General features: G+C 46.2%; 1 protein-coding gene across 1 annotated transcript in view; it reads right to left on the bottom strand.

Annotated features, from left to right (window-relative positions):
• SLC26A7 (solute carrier family 26 member 7) overlaps positions 1 to 25170 on the bottom strand; it is an 888192-nt gene that overhangs the window by 485312 nt on the left and 377710 nt on the right. Inside the window, exon 5 of the mRNA XM_069622129.1 lies at positions 14458 to 14610. Coding sequence (XP_069478230.1) covers positions 14458 to 14610 — 153 coding nt within the window. The remainder of the gene's footprint in view (positions 1 to 14457; positions 14611 to 25170) is intronic.

Raw genomic sequence — 25170 nt, 5'->3', positions numbered from 1 at the left:
AACAGAACTGGAATCATATGCAAGCTCTGTTGCAGCAGTGCAAGAAAATCCAATACTAAGTCGAGAAAACAATGCAAACAGAAAATGCATTGAAATAAGCCGAGATACATGGAGGAACTTGCCCTCATCCGTGCACCTCACCCATGTAAAAGACAATGCATCTCAATACCCTCGCCTCATTCACATCACAGAGAAACACCTGCAAAGATTAGCCACCCCACCTAAGAAAACCCATAAAAACCAATAGCAATACCACACCAATGTCCCCAACTACTGCACATAGATCAAAACCCTGCTACATATTAAAACGCCAAGTCAGCATCAGTCGCTCCAACAGGTGGTATTGGTGTTTCAGGCACCCAGCTACTGAACATCAAATGCATCAGAAAAAGGACACACAAGTGCAGAAAGTTTCACAAGAACAGTACACTAGTACACTACACCACAAATGAATACAGAGCAACTGGCTCAAAAAGGGCCTTGTATTACACTTCCTGCACACGATAGACGATACCACCACAGAATCCCACATGCAGGGTCAGCAGCGATGAAACTGCTCACTTTGCGATGCTTTAATGCATCACACTCACTGCAATGAGTCACAGGAGTCACCATGGGCATAATACAATACTCCATCTATAAAGCAGCATGGTAGGCACATAGACAGTTAGGCCAAATGTGCCATATATTATCTCTGTCCTGCCAAGGAGGCCTCCTACGAGACTGCCAAGTTCCCCACAGTCATCGGTCCCCATTAATGGCACACACCTGGCCATCATAAAACTTGGCACTGGGGCATTTGCCTAATAAGACAGGAAAACTAGACCTGCCTCAACATTGATCTGGTGTGCAACACACACCTATGATTCATCACCTTCTTAAACGCATCAGGATCAGAGAATGGCTTCTTGAAGGAGAGCCAGGTGTCAAGACAACCTTTTCCTGGCAACTACCACCCCTTCATACCTCAACAGCCTCCTACACCCACAGGTGCCTACTTCGAGACATACAAGAGACATACAAGACATGCGTCATCATGTAACACCACCTTTCTCTTCTACGCACGTGACAGGAGAAACCCTCTGAACACATGGCTAATGGCATTAGTCAACAAACCCATAACAAGAGAGATTGGGGCTCATTATAACTTACCTGGCCTGGAAAAAATGGCAGTAATTCTGGCACCTGCCGGTGAATCAGGCCCCTACCGGCAAATAAATGCCAGATTCCGGCAATCCCATCCATGAAGTCCTATGGGACTCAGTGAAATGAGAACTCACCACCCTTTCTGCCATTGTAATATCAGGCGGCGCAAACGGTAGGCACAGTTTGTCAGTATCCCTCCGGAATTACCGGCGTGATGCTGGCAAACTCGTAATGAGCCCCATTAAGTGTTACAAAAGGGCCCACACAGAGAAGATGTGCCATCCAGAGAGCCACCATTGGCATCCTGAAATGATGCCTCATGTGTGATCCCCAAGGCATAAGCCGATGCCAAATCACTCCGGTGAAGACTGCAGAACTTCTGCAAATATGCCTCATGCTACACAACCTGGCAAAAAATTCCCACCTACTAATATTCGACCAGCGCAGACGACCAATGACGGAAATGCCACTGGACCAACTGCGCAGAGCCATGAACTGACACCGACCACAACAACAGCGTTTGAGAACTATAGCTAAAAGCCAGATTGGTCACATTTTGCAAAAACGTTATTTGTGTTGCTCTGAATGTTTGTAGGTGCAGTAGCTGAAAGAATGTGCAAGATAGGAGCCATTCCTTAAAGTCGAACATAGCACAATGTTTGGTACCCGAGGTGTACCGGTTACAAATGCTGCTTGGTTTATAAGTGAATATAAAGGCTTGACCCTATATTAGTCACTATCCATGACTGAATGTTCATTTCTTAAACGGTTCAGATTGCAAAATGCTGCCATATGCTGCTAAGAAGGGCAGTCCAACCCAAGCTACGAAGTTGCATCCTTTCTGCATGACACCACAAGGAATATGTTGTGCCTTAGGTAGCTAGGCACAGAAAGCTTGGGACCCATTTCTGGGCATACGTGTCGAAATTAGGGAATTTAGGCAAAACTGGTAAGTGGTGGATGGAAGATTTTGAATACGCTGTAACAACTGGCATTGCTCTGGCCAGCCTTATTTCTCAGTCTGAAATGCCATTATAAGGGGAAAGGCACATGCAAAGTACGCTTGGTCCCAACTCAAAATAGCATTCCAGCCTGAATCACGAAGTGACATGTCTTCTACAAGACCACAAGCAACTTCAGACAACTCGTTGGGTGCCATTGGTGAGGTGTTGCTTGGAACTCTAGGCACAGCAAGTGATGTAGCCCCATCTGAGCATACAACTCCCATGGTAGATGCAAGAAACGTGAATTGCCCATTATGACTCCCTGTAAAATGTGCAAAATGATTGACTTTTCTTGGGCTTAGAGACCCAAGATGCACATAACTGATGATGCATCCCAGTGATGTCAAAGCATGTCTGCGGGGATTGCCTGCGCTCTTCTGCAGAAACAATGTGCCATCGTTTTTCCTGCTGCCTGGAATGCACCTTTTTGGCCAGGAACCAAGCCTTATTTGCATATGGTCTTTCTCCTTCTGTAAAGGCGTGTCAGGCTGACAAACTATGGGTTAATCAGGAGGTTTGAAAACGAGTGTGAATGGAGTTTATCCACCATCACATTTATATTCCAAAAGTGACCTTTTGTATTCTAAGTGGATGGGCATATATACTTTGGCTATACATGTATCTGTAGCCCATAATTGTATACATATTGTGAAGGTGAAAGGACTTGGAAGCACTCTTGCATAGGACAGCATAACTACTAATAATAATAATGTATTTAATGTGTTACAGTTTAGTTGATAAACGTTGCACATAACAACCAATAATTAAACAAGAAATTATTCTGAAATCAAATAATATAACATGACATAGGATGATAACAATACAATAAAATAGCAATAAATATAGATGTCAATTTTTAGGAAAATTAGGGATTAAAAATAACAATCATACCGAAAACCTATAACATGTCCAAAGTATGCCACCTTAGCTAACAAGGAGTAGAGGTTTACATAAATTAAAACACTTTTCAGAGTATCAGGACATTATAGTACATTTGTCGCCACAGACTTCAATGTTCCTTGGTATAGGCAGAGTCTAAGGTTGTAATATGGACAAAGTATTCAGATCTTGATGCCCAGTATTTCCTCTATCCTAAACCAGATGTTATATAGGGCAGTCAAGACTCGAATACGCTCCGAGTTTATACAGTGGTGCCAAAATAATGAATCAGAGATTGCTGCCAAATCATGGTTAAACTTTCCAATATGGTGATGAATTACGTCTATCATACTTCCACATTGTGTCAATACATGTTGAGCTGTCTCCAGCGCATGGACTACTTTACACAATCGGCAGGTACGTTGTTCCACCAGGGTCCACTCTCTTCTGCCCGTGACCAATAAGGTTGGGAGCTGGTCCATTCTTTTTTTTTTTTTTAAACTCTGTTTATTGAATTTTTAACAACAACATAACAGAGAAACGTACATGAATAAGACATGAATCAGCAGTGTACACGTTGAAGGCAGTTATCCATAGCAACAGGGCCCGTAGGGCCGAGGACCGCAAGACATCAATAGGACAAGGCAGGCAAACAATGCTAGCAGCGTTTCCCCCACCGCGGGTCTCAATGAGCGTCTAACCATTTACCCCATATTTTTTTCGAATTTGCGGGGACAGCCCCTTGCATTATAGATCCGGCGCTCTAAGGTTGTGCACCTGTCCAACTCATTACTCCAACGGTTCAGGCTCAATGGTTCGGCAGATCCCCAATTGGCTGCAATAAGTCTCTTGCCTGCCCCCAGTGCAATTGCCAAGAACATTTTTTCATATTTGGCAGGTCTACTTCACCCCCAATGCCCAAGAGTATCATCTTGGGGTCCCTAGGTATTGGTGTCGCCAGAGCGGCTGAGATTGTGTTGACACAGGCCTGTATCGCCCGACAGTCCCATATCATATGGTAGAAGGTGGCGGGTTCAGTTTTGCAGCAGACACATGTCCCGTCTTCTATTCCCCCCCATCTGGCCATTGCAGTGCGTGAGTGGTATGAACGATGGAGAATCCTCAGCTGTATTAGTCTGAGCTTGGATTCCATTCCAATTTCTCTGGGGGACATTAACGCCTCCACCCAATCTTCAGGTTCCAGGGGGCCCAGATCCCTTTCCCACTTTGCCCTTAGCCGCGTGGATCCAGTCATTCACCACCCCTATCTGTGTGGCCAGGTAATAGGTGCGTATGCAGGGTAAACCGATGCCTCCCTCCCACACCGATCTTTGGAGCGTAACAAGGGCTATCCTGGATTGTTTCCCGCCCCATAGCAGTGTGCGGAGGTTCTTGTCAATGAGTGCGAATGTTTCTCGGGGGAGGGGGGAATGGGGCGTTTGAGGACATACAATAGTCTGGGGAGGGTCATCATTTTGAATAATGCGGCCCGGCCCATTAGCGATAGGGGAAGAGATTGCCAATGGGGGGTGTCTCTGTTGAACCGCTCGATGACCGGTTGTATATTAAGCCGGGGGAACCCATCAAGCGTCGGGTCAAGCCGTATACCCAGGTATTTGAGTTCCCTGATAGAGACGTGATATGGGCAGGTCTCCGGGATCGCCGATTCGCCACCATGGATCGGTAAGAAGATGGTTTTGGCCTCATTAACCTTCAGGCCTGCAAAGTACTGATATTCCCTGAGTATGCGGGATACCACCGGGCATGAGATATTCGGGTTACTGAGGTATAAGAGCAGGTCGTCCGCATAGAGCGAAAGACGGTCTTCTCCTCCTCCCGGCCAGGCGAAACCAGTCCAGTTGGTGTTAGCTCTGAGCTCAATCGCTAGCGGCTCGATGGCAAGGAGGAAGAGGAGTGGGGACAGCAGGCATCCCTGTCTCGTGCCCCGACCCAGGAGGAAAGGTTTGGAGCACCTGCCGTTCACCCTCACCGTGGCTTCCGGGGATGCATATAAAAGTTTTACCCAGGATATAAATGCCTGCCCCAGATTCATCCTAGCCATGATTTCCCACAAAGCATCCCACCCCACAGAGTCAAAAGCTTTTTCGAAGTCCACCGCCAGGAGGGCGAGTGGGGCTGGTATTTCCTTTGCCCTGGACAGTGCCAATTGGACTCTGCGTAGGTTCATCCGAGTTGATTTATTGGGCATAAAACCACATTGGTCCGGGTGGACGAGGGTCTCGATCACTTGCAGCAGTCTGTTAGCGAGTTTTTTGGCAAGGACCTTCGCTTCACCATTGATCAAGGATATCGGACGATAAGAGGCGCATTCCTCCGGGGGTTTCCCAGGCTTATGTATGACAACTATGCATGCCTTCTTGAGGTCTGGGGGAAGGGCTCCCAGTTCCTTGCTGCGTAGAAACATGCGGTGCATGTGGACAGGTAGCATGCCTTCGAGGCACTTCCACGTTTCAGTTGGGAACCCATTAGGGCCCGCAGTTTTCCCGGGTTGGAGTTGCGCCAGTGCATCTTATACCTCGGTGTCAGTGATGTCCGCATTCAGGAGATCCGATTGGTGCTGCGGGAGTATCGGAACCTCGATGCGGTCGAGGTATTGAGAGGGTTCAACTGATGGATTCCCAATAGGTGGGGTATAGAGATTTTTATAATAGGTGGCGAATGCCTCTACGATATCCGAGTCTTCTGTCAACAATGTCCCGTCCGGCGATCTGATTGCCCTTACGTGTCCCCTGCTTTGCTCGCGTCTCTCCAACCAGGCCAGAGTCTTGTTAGCTTTGTCGCCCCCTTCGTATATTTGGCTCCGGGCTAATTGGTGGGCAGTTCGAGCGTTGTCTAGGGATAGGTTACTGAGGGCGTCTTGCGCCGTGAGCATCGCTTCCTTTGCTTCTTGGGTGTTTTGTATAAGGATTTGTCGCTCACATTCCAGGACGCGTGTTTCTGCTTCCCTGATCTTCTTGGCGTTGTTGGTAGGCGGAAACCGTGGAAATAGCCTCCCCTCGTAGGACTGTTTTGTATGCCTCCCAGACAGAGATCGGGCAATCCACCGAGCCCTCATTAATTTCGAAGTATTCCGTTGTCCTCTTTTCCAGCTCCTCCGCAATTTCAGGAAGACGGAGATGGTATGTATTTAGGCACCGATTACGATCCGGGCGACAGGAGGATTTCTTCAGAGTTAAAAGAAGCGGGGAGTGGTCCGAAATTCCTCTCGTGAGGAATGCAGCGTTGAGAAGCCTGTGGGTCATGTTGCGGGGGACGAAGGTGTAGTCGATCCTGGAGAATGATTTGTGGACACCTGAGTAGAAGGAGAACCCTGCCTCTTCTCCATGAAATGTGTGCCACGCGTCCACCATTCCTGAGGCCTCGGCAAACATGGCGAGCGGTGTGGAGGTGGGACCTGTTCCAGCTCGCCTATAGGTTCTGTCGAATGTGATGTCCATTACTTCGTTAAAGTCCCCTCCGAGCACCCACACATCAGCCTCCTCCTCCAGGAGCAAGCTCTGAAGCTCGGTGAGCAGTTCTTTCGTCAGCGTGGGAGGGGGCATAGATTGCTACCAGGCCCCATTTCTCACCCCAGATGTCCGCTAGCATCAATACATAGCGACCCCGGGGGTCCGCCCTGATCTTCCTAACCTGGAGAGGGACTCTCTTGTGGACGAGAATCATTGTGCCCCTGGCTCCTTTCGTGAATCCGGCATGGTAGACATTCGAGTAGTTGGACCTTTTGAAAAAGTTGGTGTTTGTGCCTATCAAGTGCGTTTCGTTTAAGAGGGCAATGTCCGGGGAGTGTCGGTTTAGGTACTGGAGCACCAGTCTCCGCTTTATGCTAGAGCCGAGGCCATTGACGTTCCAGGACAGTATTGTCAGCTTGTTGGAGTTCATCCTGTCTGCGTGAGTCTATTTGGCGTGGTAGCAGGGAGGATTAGTGGCTGTTGCATTTTTCCCCTTGGGGACGTGTGTTGTTTTCCTCTCGGGGGGGACATCCGGGGGCCGCTTCGCACTGGAGCGCCTGAAGGCTGGTAGACACTTGTGTCTCTGGTCCTGGCCCAGAACAGTATTTGTTTGCCTTGTCTGTTCTCGTTGGTTTCCATCTTTCCAAACATTGAACTTATAACTTGGTGAACTTAAACTGCGTCGGGATGACCCGACCTAGGGTGGTAGCCCTTGTGGAGACTGCGGTACCTGAATGGTGGCGGCCGCAATGATGCAGTTTCCGTGTTGTTACGTAGCCAGTTCGGTTCTGTGGTGCCCAGACCTCATCCGTTCTCAGTGGTGTTTTGGGTGGGATGCTATGGCGATGCGGTTTCCGGGTCTGTCCGGGTGAAGGGTGGCGAGCGCTGCCCGGGCCCGGGTTTGCGCGCAGGCGGTCCGGAGGGCGAGCGTCGGGCCATGGGCCCATTGAGCATCTGTGTTTCAAGCCAGTCCCATGCTTCTTTGGGATTGTGGAATAAATGGGTCGTGCCCTCGTGGTGGACCTTGAGTATCACCGGGAAGAAGAGAGCAAACTTAATTGACAAGGAGTGAAGTTTCTTCTTGACAGAGTCGTATGACTGGCGGGCCTTCTGGACCTCTTTGGTATAGTCTGGGAAAAACCCCACTCTATAGCCGTTGTATGTGATTGGGCCGGAGGCCCGTGCCATCTGCAGGATAGCGTCTCGGTCCTGGTAGTTGAGGAGGCGTGCTATTATTGTTCTAGGAGGGGCTCCTGGGGTGGGTCTCCCAGTGGGTACCCTATGTGCTCTCTCGATAGAGAAGAATTTCGACAATTTCTTGGGGGCAAAGACATGAGGTAGCCAGTCCTCTAGGAAAAGTTCAACACTAGGGCCTTCCTCTTTTTCCGGGATCCCGAGAATCCTGAGGTTGTTGCGGCGTGCTCTGCCCTCACTGTCTACGGCCCGGTATTCAAGTTGGTTAACTTTCTGGGCGATTATGGCTAGTTGTTGTTCCAGCTGGCAGACGTTATCTTCTGTATCGGACACCCTTTGTTCCGCTTCTCCGACCCTGGACGACAGGTTGCGGAGATCTTGGCGAAGGAGAGATACTTCCGTGGAGACACCTCCTATTTTAAGTTCCAGCGAGGTTCTCGAGGCCCCAATTGCCTTCATTAAGTCGTTCAGGGAGAGTTGGGGGTCCCGAGTTCCTTCCATGTTGCCTGCTTCCGCCGGGTTTTGTGTCTACTGGCGGACGGGGGCCTCCACTGTGTAAAGGTCCATTTTACTCTGCAGGGTTTGTCGCTTGACCTTGTCTTTGCCCATGGCCGAGCCGGTGTTTTATGTGAGGATTTAGGCCCGGGTGGGTCGTGCGGATGCCCCGCGGGGATCGTCTAGGGCACCAAGTCGGGGTGGGCTTGTCAGTCTTATCTTTTCCCACTCTGTCTCGAAACAATGGTAGGGGCATACACGTGAGGACCGTGCCCACCGTCTCGAATGTGTACTGTTCCTGAGTGGATTGAAGCGCAGAGGGGCGCTGTCTCCGGCGCCAGTCACGCACACCCCACCGCGTGCACTTCTGTAGGAGTATTATCCTCCCAGGGGCCTGGTTGTAGAGTGACGGCCCGGTCTCCCAGCGGTAATGGTGCCCGAGGCCCTTGATCTGCGGCGGGGGGGGTTGCCCCAATGCTCGTCTTCACCGGGAGTAGTTCCCCTTTGTGGGGTGTGTGTCCAGAAGCTTTTGGCCAGTGGGGCTATGGGTCCTGCAACAGAGGCCTTCGTGCCCCCAACAATCGCGTCCCAAGGTTGCCGCTTTGTGGCCAGTCCTTCGGGCTTATGAAGCCCTTTCGCAGTGTGGGGGTGAGGTTATGCGCCCAGTCACCCGTACAGGGTGCTCCTAGAGGTGGGGGCGGAGAGCGCCTTCAATCCCCTTCCCTCATCTTCGTTGTTGTCGTTGGAGGGGGGGTGTACCCCTTCCTTTGTGCGGGACGCCGTTCCTCGGTTCGTCGAGGGGGGGGAGGTTCCACGTACCTTGTCGGTATTGTTAGGGGGAGCGCGAGACCGTGTTGCCCGTGTCTGCGTCGCGGCTCAACCCTGGTGGTGGGGGGGGAGGGGCAGAGAGATTTCAGCACCGTGTCCCGTGTCCCGTCCTCTTCCTCCCCTATGCCGTCCGGTCCGGCCCGGCAGCGTGGGCAGGCGTCTGGCTGTCTTGCGTGGCTCGGAGAGAGAGGTACTCCGGGCTGCAGTCTGTAGGTTCGGGGCCGTCTTCTGCCTTCTATGAAGTCCCCGCACCTCGATGGCTCAGGGGGGGAGGGGCGGAGCGGCCACTCTGCAGCCGCGCGGAAATGGCGGCAAGTCTCACACCAGCGACTCCGGGGCCGCGTTCTTCGCCTTTCCGTCACCGATTTCGCCCCGGGCCGCAGCTATTGTTGCCTGGGGACGTCCGCCACCGGGGTGCTGGGTCTTGGGGTCGGGTGGTTCCGATGTACGGAATAATTACAGGATATATTCCGCGGCCGCCGGGAGCACGAGGCGATTGGCTCTTCCAGCTGGTCCATTCTTAATAGGAGTATAAAGCATTGCAGTCTTTTGGAGGGGCACAGATTGAGGTAGTCTTGAGGTTTCATAAATGGATAAAGCCTAAATTGGGCAAATTTATAGCGTTTCAATGAACTGCGATGGGCAAAGTTCTCCAGCCAGTCCCACATTTCAATACGCTTGTCAAGAGCCTTCTGGAGCTGCTTAGAGTAACCCCCTTCTCGCCAAGACCATCCTATATCAGCAAGCTATTTTACCATTTTAACAGCGGGTGAGAGGGGATTTTGCTTCTTGCCTATTTCCTGGTTAATTGGTGTCAACAGAGGATTCGTTGTACCGCTACGCATTTTCAGGAATAGCCCAGACCTCTTTTTCATGACAATAGCTTTCAATGAAGGTATTCCCAATTCCAAACGTATAATGAGCATTGGGATACCTGGTGCTAGGCCCAATACCCGCCGCCAAAATTTCCTCTCTATGACCTGAAGCCAGCTGTGATCTAGATCAAATAGCGCCTCTAGCCCATAGGTCATCATGGGGGTGAATACTTGCAGATAAAGTTGGCGTGTGCCCCATAGCGTGAAGCCTCCTTGTTTCTTTGTGAAGCTAGCAATGAACGCTGTAACCTGCACTGCGCGCGTGCTCTGGAAGTGCTTGCATGCCACTTATTCCCTGCTAGGCTCAAAATCAATACCCAAATAGCGATATTGCGGTGCATAGGGGATTATGATATTGCACACCATAAGGTTAATGCGTGATACTCTTTTGTTGGTAAATTGCAGGACCTTAGTTTTATCAAGGTTAATGGTGAGCCCATTACATTTAGCATAATCCCACAATGCCGTAGCCGATCTACGCAGACCACTGATCATATGATCAAAAATGACCAAGTCGTCTGCGTATGCCATGACAGAGCAAACCGCCTCCCCAATTTTAGGGGGCAATTGGAAGCGGCAGTTATAGCCACTGGTATGTCATGGACGTAAAGATTGTATATCAGAGGGGCAGTCACACAGCCCTGTTTCACCCCCCTGTTCTGCTGCACTTTATCAGTCAGATGTCCCTCTTGGTCTAATTTCAACCTGACTGAGGTGTTATGGTGCAACAGTCTAAGGTAATACAGAATTCCAGCTGGGCAGCCTAGGGCGGTAAGTTTAGACCAAAGACGTTCTCTAGGGACCATATCGAAGGCTGCTTTGAAATCGATGTATAAAGCATATAGCGGCGGTTCACCCTTTCTACGGGCCCTTGATCTCAGCAAATTCATGACCATAAGATTATGACTCGTCGAATAGCCTTTCCTAAATCCACATTGGAATTTGGACAACATATCAGCCTCGTCAACCCATGACTAGAGCTCCTTGAGCAGTAGGGAGGCAAACAGTTTACCTATTGTATCCAACAAGGAGGGTAGCCGATAATTATTAGGATCTAACTGGTTACCCTTTTTGAATACAGGTATCAATACGACCGTCTGCCATGAGCTTGGTATTGACCCCTGCGCCATTATCTTTTCAAACAGTATAGCCAACAAACTCGCCCAAAACTCGGGCTGATTCTTAATGACTATGTTGGCTAGACCTTTAGGTCCCGTTGCTCTGGAGGATTTAAGAGTCTTTATCTTGTTAATTATAGCCATTTATGATATATCAAAGGGCATAATGGGTGCCAAGGCTATCTGATGGCAAGTCTTTTCTCGCTGTAATATAGCATTACGGCCTACTAGGAAATTTACCCAATCCTCAGCTTTAATAGGGTTAACCAATTGGCCCTTAACTGTCTCCCTGGCTTCCCCAAGGAGTGACCAGATGCTATGCGTATTTTTGGAGCAGATGGTCTGGACTAATTTCTGATAAGCCAAGGTTTTTTCAGCAAATGTTACATTTTTGATATATGCTCTATATTTGTTTTTAATTTTCCTTGCAATCACACCTAATTCTTCAGAAGGGCCCAGCTTTTTCTTGCTTATCCGCAGTTCCCTTCTCAGGTCCCTCTTGGCATCCCTAATCTTCTTGTTAAACGGGGGGAGCCCTCCCTCCGGTCTGGTCATCCTCATGGTTGGAACTGAGGCATGTGTACAAAAAAAGACCTTTATCCAGTGTTCTAATGATTGAATGGACATGTAGTTGAAATCGGGTAAGTTGGGCCATTTGTCAATCTCAAGTACTAATGTGGCCTGGTTTATGTTCTTAGCCGAACACCTTATATTTGTACCTGCTTTGTTTACATGTACTGTGCCCATATTGCTCTTATCCGGTACTCTTTTCTGGATGTTTAAAACACATCGGAGTGCAGAATGATCACTCCATTTGTTTGATGATACAATCATATCGTCAACATCAAGCAACATTTTAGGGCACATAAATATGTAATCGAGTATATTACAATGCGACCCATTAGACCAAGTATGTTTCCCGGGGTGGTCACTGATAGTATAACCATTCAACATTTCTAGGTCCCATTCGTCAAACAATTGGCGCCAACTTGGCCCCTCAATGACAGTTTTAGTGTGGATCAATAGACGTTTCTCTCTTAATTTAGGATTTTGTGGGTGCTTCCCTCCCTCAGCAGGCATGCGACAGTTAAAGACGCCCACAACAATTACCGCTCTATTTCCAGGTAGGACCGACCAAGAGGCTAATAACTCATGAAGGGCTTCTTGAAGAGGTTCACTTATCAAGGCGTGTGGAGGATTATATAGATTTATTAGTAAAAATGTCCCCCTGTTATCCTTAGGACCATACTCAACCTCAACTGGCAGCATATTGTTATCTTGATTGTATGGTATCCGCCTCAAGGTCAAAGAGCTAGCCACTCCTATCAGAAGCCCTCCAAATGGTCTACCTTTCACACCCCTTTTAGCAAAGGATTGATAGTTCATATAACCATCAAGTAGAAGGATGTACATTGCCCATGTCTCTTGTAGGCATATTAGACTATGTTTCGCAACAAAGTTTACGGATCCCTCCGGAGCCAACGGATGTGCGAATTCTCTACAATTCCAAGACAATAATGACAAATTTCAATGTTTTGGTAACACCTCATGGAGAGATTCCGGCAGCCATTTTAGGACCAGCTGGACATCTGTGACTTCTACTTTCTTTCCCTTAGGAATCAAGGGGCACACCACCAAATTGACCAACCCACCCATTTCCTCATGTTCGGCGCTGGGGTCAGCTTCATCCAAGTCTGCATCAATCTCAACATCCACAGCCCACAGCTCATCACGATATTTCCTGAGCATCTGTGCGGTGGATAAGAACTTACAGTGTAGGGCGGAAACACAGGGATTAAGGCTTTTTAGTGGCTCCACAAACTGAAAGTCCTCGGACTTCAGGACACCTAGTTTCGGGACTGAGTGTAGAAGGATTAAGCACTCAGATCATGGTAGCCATTCACCATTTTTATACAGGTTCTTGATCAAACAGATGCTGTTTGCTGTTAGATCACCCCCGGCCTCGACTAATCTAGTAGGAAGATTCCTGGAAGCGGCAAGGGCTGGCTGAGGTTGAGGTAATATATCAGGGCTCCTGGGCTGTATTTCCTCCACCTCTTGGGCATCGTTCTCAAGTCGTTCCCATTCGTCTGCCTGTTCCTCTAATTCGTCCATGGTAGGTATTCTTCCTCCTCTGCACTCAAGTCCACCCTTACTGATTGTTCCAGCTCTACTAACTACTAATTGTGCTTGTAGGAACTGCAAAGGAGGTTATATTATATCCTGGACATGAATTTAAAACTGGGGTCATTGTTCTTGGCACATGATGTAAGGTGGACATTTGGTCTTGTGTCTGTAAATTAAACACTTTAGACAGACCTTCTAATAGGACATGTCTAGAACTGGTCTCTGTGGCAGGTGATCAGCCCCCCCGCCCACACTGCAGGTTTCCCTTTCTGTCTTGTTCAAGTACATTTTTCTTGTGGTCTTCAAATTGAGTCCTGCATTTCTGTGGGGGCACAGGGAGACTGACGTATGGTCTGGGTGGGCGAGTGGTGGCAAATGTAATCTTGCCGGACAATATCTCATCAAAAGCTGACCAGGTCTTCGACTTTCAAAATATATCTTCTCAGACATTTCCTAACAAAAGCAAGTGTGAAAGTGGAAGGGACACAGTAGATGCACGAGCCTCGAAGATGGCCAAAGCACACTTTTTAGGGAGTCCAAATTCCGCTCTGAGCTCACTCTCTGTCTGTCGCCAAACTCTTCCCATTTCCAATGGGGAGCATCTACTCCGCCTACGTCTAGTACTGGGAGCCTGTTCAAAACAAAGCACAACAGAAGAAGGGAAAGCAAGAGTTATTCAAAGAACGCAGGTTGAGGAAAATAAAACCCCTTGGCAAATCTTATAATGCTGTGAACATGTCATTTGTTATCTCACAAAAACGAGTGTTTGCACCACTTTTCTAGGATGCAGGTGTCTTCACTTGGGTCAAAGGCACGTTTACAAAGTGAAATATTCAGAGATTCACAGAAGCAGATGGAAGCCACTATTGGCTCAACACCAATGACACATCCATTGACGGATCTTCAGGCTCTCCCCTGAAAATTCCAACTAAATGCACATTAACATGTGGGCAACTCCTTAGATAATGATCTTAGTTACTTCCAATTCTAACATTAATCCTTGTTTTTCTACAGTATCATAATATTTACATGTGTCGTGCAGAGCCATCAGATCCTAAAATCTGAACACGCTAGCTGCACTAAAGCTCGCGTAATGCAGGGCAAAAACCGTCCAACGTTTAGAAACAAGGAACAGCAAGAAGTGGTGGTTTTTGTATGCACCATTTTGTCTGAAGGTATAGTTTATTAAAATGTTGTAATCTAGTTTGTACAAGGAGGCACAATAATTTGTAATCTTAAGGTTCTCATTTTTTTTTTTTTTTTATAAGCGACATGTGGTGTGCTCAGTGAAATAAATGGTTAAGAGTTGATGTATGCTTACCAAAATCAGATCGACTGGAATAATTATTTTAATCCGACGCCGGAACTTTTCATTAACCTTTTTAACAATGAGAAGCAGGACAATGCTTAGCGCAGAAAGAAGTGCGGCTTCCAGTTGAACGGAGTGGATGTTGTTGAATACATAGCCATAGATCTACAACAATAAATAAAGAACACAAGTAAAACTGACCAGCAAGGTGTACATTTGTACATAAATACACAAAAAACTGCTCACAATAAACCATTAGGAGATTTACTAAACTTTAGTTAAATAATCTCCGGGAACATATGGCCATATGGTTCAAGTTAATGCTTGCTTTTCACTCGGGGATTGCAACCAATATTCAGACCCTATGAAATAGAAATCCACACTTGCAAAAGGAAAGTGGAAAAAGTCTGATCACCTCATAACCTTCAGATGTTTAAATAGAAAAGTAGGTTAGTTTAACCTAGGAAGATACCATGAACGAATTCCGCCTGAAATATCAACTTCTTACCCCAAAAGATGTCAATGAGCTACATTTAATTGGAATCTAATACAACTTAAAATCCAAGAAAGATTCCTATAAAGGCCAGGGATAGAATTCAAAACAGTTACACATCCTAGATCTACGAGTTTAGGATAGCCAGCAGGGATCTGATCTTGCAGGCAGCCACCTAAATGGAGGCCACACGTCCTATAACAGTCTGATCAAAATCTCCAAGTAAACATTGCATAGAAGCATTGCTTTTGTGTAACCTCCATTCCTCAACACAGAGCTATACACTGATTTCTCTCTAGACTATAGCTGGGACAGTAAAGTAAAGAGTGCTCCAGATTTTCCACCTCCCCTGGGCAGCCTTTACACTGGTGGCCCTCACATGTGTTCCATGTTTGCATGTTTCTAGCCAATGGAACCCTATCACAACTAGCTTGTGCAATTAAATCTCTCTTGTGGCCTTGACAAAGCTCTGAGATAAGGTTGTTGAGAAGGGTCAATTGTAGACACATCTTTCCAAAATAACTGGTTCAGTTTCTCACGGGCGATCTTGACATTTATTTTTGTCTACTCAATCTGTCTATTTTTTTTTAATTCTGTGGTACGCGGAGCGCATGACACTGATTTTGGACAATATAAACACATTTAAACACAGTTCTTTCTTCACCTCCTTTAATAAAGTTGCTGATTGGGACAGTAACAAATATTTCCCCTCCAGGCCTTTTTCACCAGATTGTCCTTTCCAGAAAATATATTTTTCACTTGTACTCTGTTGGGACAATCTCTTACTCTTTTGTATTTGAAGAAGGCCCCAATGTCAACTCCCAGAGCTGCACTTTGAGAAATACAAGTATGTTCCAAAATGCTCTTTCTCGAAGTTCTTTTCTCAGTCTGAACCCCAAATCTCAGTTCTACAGTACTGCTATATTAAGATGAAAATACTGTTCTCCCTTGGGGCAATACAATATTTTCAGCGTGAGCAAGTGCTTGGAGAAGTGCACAGCAGTTGGTAGTTGGATGCTGATTCTGCGTGGAATTCGGTGCTGGGTGATATTGTTTCTGGCTGGCGAGATTGACTAAACTGCCTGGAGAGCATAAACAGCACTTGCAGCACGTGAGTGCGCGCAAGTGCTTGGAAAAGTGCGCAGTAGTTGGCAGTTAGCAGTGTAACATGCAGCAAAGGTGGTCTTTTTTTGTACCTTTGCACAGCACCAACAATTGATTGAAAGTAATACAGCAAGTTTAACTGGTGAGAGCGTTTAGTCTTGTGCAAGAGTGTATTATGTAATATCCATTGGAACCTTGAATTGCTATTGCTGAAATATATACAAATACATACATTTGGAGACTTTAAGAGATTAAATACTGAGGTTTTTGAGGAGATAGGATGGTCTCTTGATCCACTGCTGTGAAGAACATTGTGATACATTACCCGAGTAAAGGTTGTGGAGGCTAGAGAACTTGCATTGGTTTCTATCATAACAGTTTGACTGCCCAATATAATGATGGGTTCAGATGCAAATCCCATTTAGCAATAGCCCAGGGATTGCATGCTTTACAAATGGAGGTGAAAACTCAATACTACTAGATATGGTTAACAAATAACAGGCTAAGATTACAGACAATGGTTCCTCCGGAGGAACAGCTTCTGGTTTTGGGGGAGCTGATCCTTTTGTACAATCCATATCTCATAGCACTTATTCGATGCATTCTGAACCAGTACATCACCTTTAGCTTGACTGGAAACGTTTTCAGGAGATCACCAGAAATGTATGGATGCCCTAGGTCAGGCTACACCATTCGTTTTGAAAGAGTGCCCTTGTTTGCAAAATTATGATTCCTGCTGTACATAATTTACATTCATTGTTTGAAAGGTGACAAGTAAAAGCTGTTGCAACAGATGGAAACGTTGTAGGTCAAGCAAGGAAATGGAGATATGCTTCCGTGTATAACACAGCTCCAACAGCTGGTGTCAGACGACCAGTGGAGTGATGAAGTCATTGCAGCCAGCTTTTATAATGTTCTAAAGGAAGAGATACAAAAATACCACACAATTCCCCACCCTGAAACATGCACTATTAAAGCAGCTTTACAAACTGAACAGCATCTAAAAAAAAATAAAAGTGAAGAAATGGGAGACTACCAGTAGTGAGTATCTCATTCACAGATCGAAATGCAGCACCAGCACTAGGCATAAAGTAACCCATGCAGATTGGGGCCTTACAAAAATCAGACAACGGAGACCAGGAAGGCCAAGGTAACACCTTTGAATGTATTGTGGTTTAAAGGGATACTAGGTCCAGAAGGGTCCCCAGCTTTAGGGAAACAGTGCTCGGCCATAGGCGGTGGAGGTGTGTTGGGCAAACAGGTATAACATTCCGTTTATCAGCATGCCAATTTTGTTATTCATGTTACAGGATTCAGAAACCACTAGACTATTTATGGATACATAGTTTTTTGTAGAACATAATATTCAGAAGAAGCAAAGACCCAGGCAGAGACTATTATATTAGTTCAGACATGGCAGTGCTTTAACATCTAGGGGTGTAACTTCATAGACCACAGTTATTTCCTTGGTTCGTAGGTGGGATATTTTGAAAAGATACAATTGACATCATGGATACCCCAAATATTCCTCTCATACTGAGTACACAAAAACGCCCCAATGGATTGGTTTAAAGAAATCATACTGATCTTATATTTTAAGCAACATTTAAGACCAACAGAGCAAGCTAATAGGAGTCAACGAATAGTCTCTACTACTGTTCAGCCAAAGAGGTGAGTGGAGCTGGTACTGCCTACACATAATGCCAGTATTCAGATGTGTTCTGCAGCAGAAGTGTTGCCTCATCATTGCAGTTATGACAGCGCCATTGATTTGATGCGGGATAAACCCTTGTCTCATGGATATGTTTATTCATTACCTGTTCAGGAAGATGAGGAACTGCAATGAAATTTACGGGAGAATCTCCAAAAGCGCTGGGGGGTGGCGGGAGGGGGTCATATGTCATTCCCTTCTACTGCAAATTATTTTCTGGCCAATTCAAACAGTACACACAGGATTTGTTTTAAATTGAATGCTGTCCTGATAGACAATTGACATCCTTTGTCTCTCATTTCTGTTTTGTTTGACTATCTTTGTCAAGTTTTTACAAAGCTCAATCTAAGAAGGGAGCACATAACGTGGTGTGAATTTGTGCCTGTGACGAATGGAAGACAGCATTCATTATTTGGCCCTCATGAGTAGGAGGAGCTGCTCTTTGGGTTGTATAACAACCCTACAGCACTTTATCAGCTGATTAATGACATTTTCAGAGATCTTCCCAATTCCTGTGTATTGGTATATTTAGATGATATTCCCATGCTCTACATGGGAATATTAGCAGCATGTTGGATGATGCTGGAACATCTGCATCATCAGTGTTTGTATGTTAAGCTGGAAAAATGGGCCTTTGATCAGTCTCTGGTTTTAATACTGGGTTTCATTTTATCAGCTCTATTGGGCTAGATGGATCAGATTAAGATCAAGGCATTGTTGCAGTGGAAGATACCTACCGCCGTTAAAGACCTACAGAACTGTGTGTCAGGGATCAGCCATTTGTAAATGCAATGTATTAATGGTTTGCTATAGTTACGTTACCTCCGATGAATTTACCAAGAAAAAAAGATGGCCTTCTTTTGGATCGATGGTCCGCATAAGGTATTCCAGTTGTTAAAAGAAAAATTTAGCTTGGCTCCCATCCGCCCACTTCTGGATGAAATTCTTCCTTATGTAGAAGATACAGATGCATCTGGAGCAGCTATTGGGGAGATTTTCTCACAGAAGGGGTTATAGGTGAAAGGGTCGAATCAAAAGGACCGCAATACAATTGGTTCGAGTCAAATGGACCTAAAACAAAAAAAATCGAATGTACGTTTATTTTTATTTTTTATTTTTTGAGGGGGTCACTCCCAAACCCCAGTTTTTTGGCCAAAAACAACAAATTTAATCTATACCAAGCAACAACAAAAAATACATTTAAAAAAAAAGCATTCTATTTTTTTTTTATTTAGGTCCTTTTGACTCGAACCAATTGTATTTTGGTCCTTTTCATTCGACCCTTTTACCTGACACCCACAGAAGGATATGGAAATTGATGCAACTGGATGAAAATGTCCCAAGACATTTTCTAAGACAGAGCAAAATTATAATATCAATGTAAGAGAGTCGTTACAAATGTGATAAGTGTTTATTTAGTGTAGAGAGACATATGATGGTGGTCTGGGTGAGCCTTACAAACCTGAGATTTCATCCGTCAGTTACATTTACAAGTGATTGTCTTGCATGATGGATGTTTTTCTATTTCCAGTTCCATTTTCAAGTGATGCTTTACCTGATGTCTCCTCATGGTGAAGTGGATGACCTTTCTAGGCATAGGAAAGCCACAGTTGTAGTTTCTCAGGATTCAGAGTGTTTGGTGTTGCCTGAATCCGTCACCATTTTCTCCCTTTGCTCCCGTTACTGCCACTCAGGTGCCTGATTGGGGCTTATTCCCTATTGTACTTTCCTTTCTGGCCTCATGAGACTGTGCTGTGGTGATTTGGGAGCACTAAATCCTTATTTCCCATTTCACTTCCCTTCCGGATCCATTCCAGGTTTTTGACAGCTAGTAGTCTGCTTTAATCAAGAGCATGCGTTATAATGGATGGACCCTTCAATGATGACACTGCAGCCTCGGTAGGTTATATAACTTCTTTACTTAGTTGCTAGTTACACATAAGTAGGCACAGGAACATTTGGGGACACAAGTAGGATCAATACAAAAGGACACATCACATGGCTATCACATGCTTGCCGCTTTCTCTCACAAACCAGTAGGAAGAATCAACAGGTTTCAGTTCTCTTGTGTAATTCTAGAAACTTTCATCAGGAGATGTGTCACAATTCAGTTATTATTACAATAAAACATAGAACAACAACATTAGTTTAAGATTATTTCGAGACTTGTTAACATGGGGAAATCACTTATTCGTTTTTGAGGATGTGGCTGTTAATAGAAGAGAAACAAATACAATATAAAGAATGAGCTATCATTGCTCAGTTTCTTCTATAGCTTTTAATTAGCTCAAAACTAGACGAAGAATAACAAATTACCTGGTTTGGTTAGTGGAGAGGGTCTTTTCTAGATAATGCCCTGATTTGAGCAGGAGCTTGCATTTATGGTCAAGAGAACCCCAATGGGATACTGTTTTGACCTGTAATATAAGTTTACTATATTACTAGCCTCCTGCTAACTGAAACCAGCCCCTATAACTGACAATACACAACTGGAGGGACATAAATCAAACATTCACACAGCAATCCATTCCAACCTCAGGGAGAATGACTCGCACCACAACAGAACCTACACCGTCCTCACAGCAATGGGACTAACTGCACTACTCAAATGCCCTCACAATTGTGGGACAAACTACTCAACCTATGACCCCTGCACTTTGCTATAAAGTAGGAGAGGCACCCAATAACACCATTACTCTCATGAAATGAGCTCCGAGCCCCACAAGCCAAACTCAACTTCTCACTTCCAGTCTTCAACAATCCTCACCAAATCCCAGGCACACAACGCACCAATAAAATCAAGTGCTCTTCTCCAAGGCAATAAACAATCTTAGACAGGCTCACCTTAAACAGAACTCAGATATTTATCACCTAAAAAGTGGTACCACTGAACAAAAGAGAAACTTCCACTGCAGAATCATCCATGACAAAAAGATAGCATCTCTGTCATGACAACCATCACGAAACACCAGACAAAAATAACATGTCCAAATGGCAGGCACCAAGCCAAACTAAAGCCATCGGGCAAATACCCCACTGCCCAAAACCAAAACATCAGACACCCTGCAGAACCAACTGGGTATGCAACGCTAACAAAATAACTATGGGGCCCAACACCCCGACTCTAACCAACTACGTGTGTACAACACCCCATCTCCTCCCTCGTGGGTGTCCAACACTCCAACACCCAAGACAGCACATAGCTAGGTCTTGTCTCCAAACAGCTGACACTACACTATCACATACACATTCTCACTGGCTGCATCAAACTCAACTGGTGGTTCGCCATACCACCAGCCAAGTTTACAAAACACACACCCTCACGGCACGTAGTAAGTCAAACAAATGCAGAAGCACAGTAAATGAAGAACCCTGTCCTTAACATGTCCATGCCCTAGTCTTAAATCCTGTTGAGGCAAAAGTTATTACTCATGTGTTGCTCAGATAACCTAGCCCTAACTCAAAGTTCTTAAAATATTGCTCACTTAAACGGAGGCCACAACATGCATAAATCTGCAGCACATGCATCCGAGATCCCTCCCCACACTCAGCCAGATACAAACATGAACAGTTCTTAATTTACTATACTGGTCTCACATCACAGATTCAAACTTTAGACTTCTTTGTGCTGGATAGAAATCTCCCTAAGAAATGACAAATTCTGGGTCCAATTCCTGTAAGGTCATCAAGACGTTACCACCTGGGCCCTCCAACACAGCCCCAAACAAGATACAAAGCTCCTATGGCTGTTTATCCTCCACCACAGCAGACACCTGGTGATAATTGGCAACGTCACAGTAAAGTGCACAGTACCTAAACTCTTTTATTGCAGGACCTATTCCTCTTTTCTTCTCCGGCTCACCCCCACCAGTTCCCAGCTCACTTACACACTGATTCGTTGCCTTTAACAATTGCTCCTTGACCGAACATTGACATCACCCGGCCAACATGCTGATTCCCCAATGTGGCACCATGTCCCAGTGCCTGACAGGCCGCCTTGGGTGGGAACGCTCCCACGGGACTCAGTGCCTCATCATAAGAGAAGAAGTAACCCAAAAGCATCTCCACACTGTGCCCACACTCCATTCTGGCCACCTCAGTCACTGCCGAACTTCCGCACCATTGACGTTCCAACATATCATTACTTCTCAGTAGCTCCCGACAGAGCGGAGCTCCGCTTCCAACAGACCTAGAGACCTGTACCCAGCACCAGGCACCGGCCCACCACTGCTACAGGACTCTTCCAGCATTGCAATGATAGGACCAAACAATACGTGCTGCCAGCTTCCTAACAACCCTGCACACTCGGTCAGTACCTTGTTGGGTCACTAAGACCCTTCCCAGTTGCCAGATTACTTGAAAATGCCAAAACCACGCCACTGTGTGGACACTCCTGAAACTCCACGCCAGGACTTTCGGCTTCCAGCTGCCTCCCACAGCACAACGCAATAAATGGAAATGTGGGAAACCTCACAGGCTCTGCTCACCCTCATTGCAGCACTGGCTGCCCTCCAGTAGCACTTGCCCTGCTGCCTCTCGTAACTCATCTCCTCCTGCCACTTGCAAGACTGGGATTCAAGGCTTTCTCTGGCCCAATTTCTGCTCACTGGCTTCCTAGACCAACCTGCCGCTATGCAGAGTGCTGCAGCGCAAGATGATGTCTCTTTCTTCTTCCGACAGCTCTTCTTATCCTCTCATCCAGCTCTGGTCCCCAGGGTTCTCAGCCAGCTCGTCACCAATGTTAAAATGTATAGATATTTCAATGAGGACACTACAGCCTCAGGTAGCTTATGTAACTTCTTTACTTACAATCTGGGTCATGAAATTATTTGCGTGAAAAACGCAAATTTGCAGGCCTTTCTGCCCGAAAATCCCCATACTTCAAACAGGGATTTTCGGGCAAAAAGGCGCGCAAATCTGCGTTTTTCACGCAAATAATTCCATGAATCAGGCTGTAAGTTGCTAGTGAAGGCACACCCCTAAACGCTCACACCATGAAAAATACAACCACCTAGGGAAAAAGGCCCAGGAAACTCTTGCAGGGATAAGTTTTATTTCGACAAAAATAGGTGCGCCATCAAAGAACTCTGCTGCCATGGAACATTTCTGCTAAAAAAGGGCACAAGCAGAAGCTTAAAAGGGGACACAGCGGCATAGATTACATCATTTGTGAACAGTGGAAACCTGTGTGGTTGCCTGGTGCGACCCTATAAATGGTTGCCTACTCCATAAGAGATTCCAGGTCATTGGTCCCAGCCCAGTCGGTCCGTCTTCCATCACGTGGGGTCTGCTGGGCTCAGTATGGTTTCCAGGGAACCAAAGCCGAAGAAGCAATTACCTACATTTGCAGACAGTGCTACACTATCATTATAAAGTGCACCTAGCATGCTCAAAGACTGGCACGGGGCGGGGGGGAGTCTGGCGGTCACACTAACCCACACATCCTTCACTCATCCCGATCCCATCTCTCTGCTTCCAAGGCTTCCACCCTCACTTTTGAACTATAATTTATCCCTCCCTGTACCTCAAATTACAAATCATGTCATCATGAAATAAAGGTGGGAGTATCATGCTCTTAGATCTCATATGGTGGATTGGTTTTTGGTCGGTGGTCTGGGGTCAACTGATATCTTGGAATTCAGATGTCTTGAGACTACGGAAGTTGTAGGGGCTATAACTTGTGGTTGGCTGGGTGGGAGTCGGAGGCCTGCTTTGGCCTGTGTGTGATAGCACGTACACCAAGGCGCCCAGTGCTGTCTCGTGGCCTTTCAGGGCACATTCTTTCTAGAACGCTCATATTGGCAACAACTTTAGTATAAAGAAAGATTTCTGTCAAAGTTAGCAACTTGAGCCTCTCCCGTCAGCGCTTGGGCCTATTCAGATTTCCCCTTCAGGCTGCGGCCTGTGTCTAACACACTAAACACTGCATGGCCATGCAGGCCCTATGCTTCGACTACGCCTACTTAATATCTTCAAAATGGCATCTGCTTACATACGTGGACTAGGTCTAAATAACAAAAAAAATGTCATGGGCGCCCCTTTATGAGAACGAACACGGCAGAAATGGCCTGTTCTATGGGATGGTACCCACTCTAGAGTCCGCAGCCACATTTTAGCTCACTGTACCTGTCACAGATGGGAAATATCCATTTTCATATCAGTCTTTGTCCCACCCACATGGGCAGTCCAGCACCGAAATGCTACGACAATTCCCTTCTGAACAAGAGTACCAACAGCAACCCCATACACGTGTTTCAACCTTGTTGGGCATCATCAGTGAGGTGGAGCTGTGCCTCTCTCAGCACAATGAGCAAGAGGGCCACGCCTGGATGACCCTAGGACATTTAGGGTGACTAAACCTAAGTCCCTTGAAAAAAATAAAGTGTGTCATGGGTGCTAAAATGTGGCTGCGGACTCTCGAGAGGGGATCCTTCCCAAAGAACAGGTCATTGGGCTGTGTTCGTTCTCGCAGAGGGGCGCCTATGGACAATGTTTTGATTATGTCTAAATGTCTAAATTGCGTACAATAGTATGATTGCGTGGGGACCTTTTGAACGCCCCCCTGGTCTATTATAGTTGTTCCAATGGGGCTCGCCTCACTCTAAAGCGACTAGGGGAGTGGGATGGGTTTGCTTCCTTCCCAACACTAGTTACACGTAGGCAGGCACAAGTACATTTGGGGACACCAGCAGGATCAAGGCATAAGGAGACATCCACTAGCACCCTCTCTCTCAGGAAGACTTTCTTCAACTGACACCCCTGGAAACCAATGCACACAACAATCTCTTCGGCGCACAGTATCCAGGCATTCATAACATTCCAAGCTCACATAGCAACAGGAGGGAAAGCAAACCAAGTTACAACAGTATGCTTCCCAGAATGCCTGGACCACTTCCTCATCTCCATCCTTGCAGGACAAGGTTGGGTGGAGAATAAGCAGCACCTGAGGTGTGTGCTCATTAGCCAGCTTTAAAAACCTCAATTTGCTTCAGGCTAGCTCTGTTCATGAACGCAGTGTTCCTGTTTGCGACCAGTCCCTTGTTTCTGGTTCTTTGTTTAATGTCTAGTTCCTAACTTCTTATTTCGTGATCACTGGATTTAGAATTTAGTGCGCTTATTAATATTTTTCTGCTTCCTAGATTCCCTTTTTTTCTTCCTCTGTTTTGCCATCAGTACTTTCCAGTGCTTTCCTTTTCCTGTGCAGCCCAGTTTGTCTGTATTCTTTATTTCTTTGACTTTGCCCTATTCTGCACGGTAACCTTGATCCTTTAGATAGCCATCAATTATAGATTTACACTTTTGTCCCATTTTCCTTCCCTGGGTGAGGAGAGGGGAGGTTTTGCACTTGTAATTTTGTTTTCCTTGCTCCTGTTCCTTTACTTTCTCTTGGAGCCTGTTCCTGGTGTTCTCCTTTACT

This window comes from Ambystoma mexicanum, chromosome 5q (assembly GCF_040938575.1).
Source record: "Ambystoma mexicanum isolate Mex_15411 chromosome 5q, UKY_AmexF1_1, whole genome shotgun sequence".
NCBI classification, from domain to species: domain Eukaryota; kingdom Metazoa; phylum Chordata; class Amphibia; order Caudata; family Ambystomatidae; genus Ambystoma; species Ambystoma mexicanum.
Note: the sequence above shows the minus strand (reverse complement) of the source record. Positions and strands in the feature narration are given on the sequence as shown.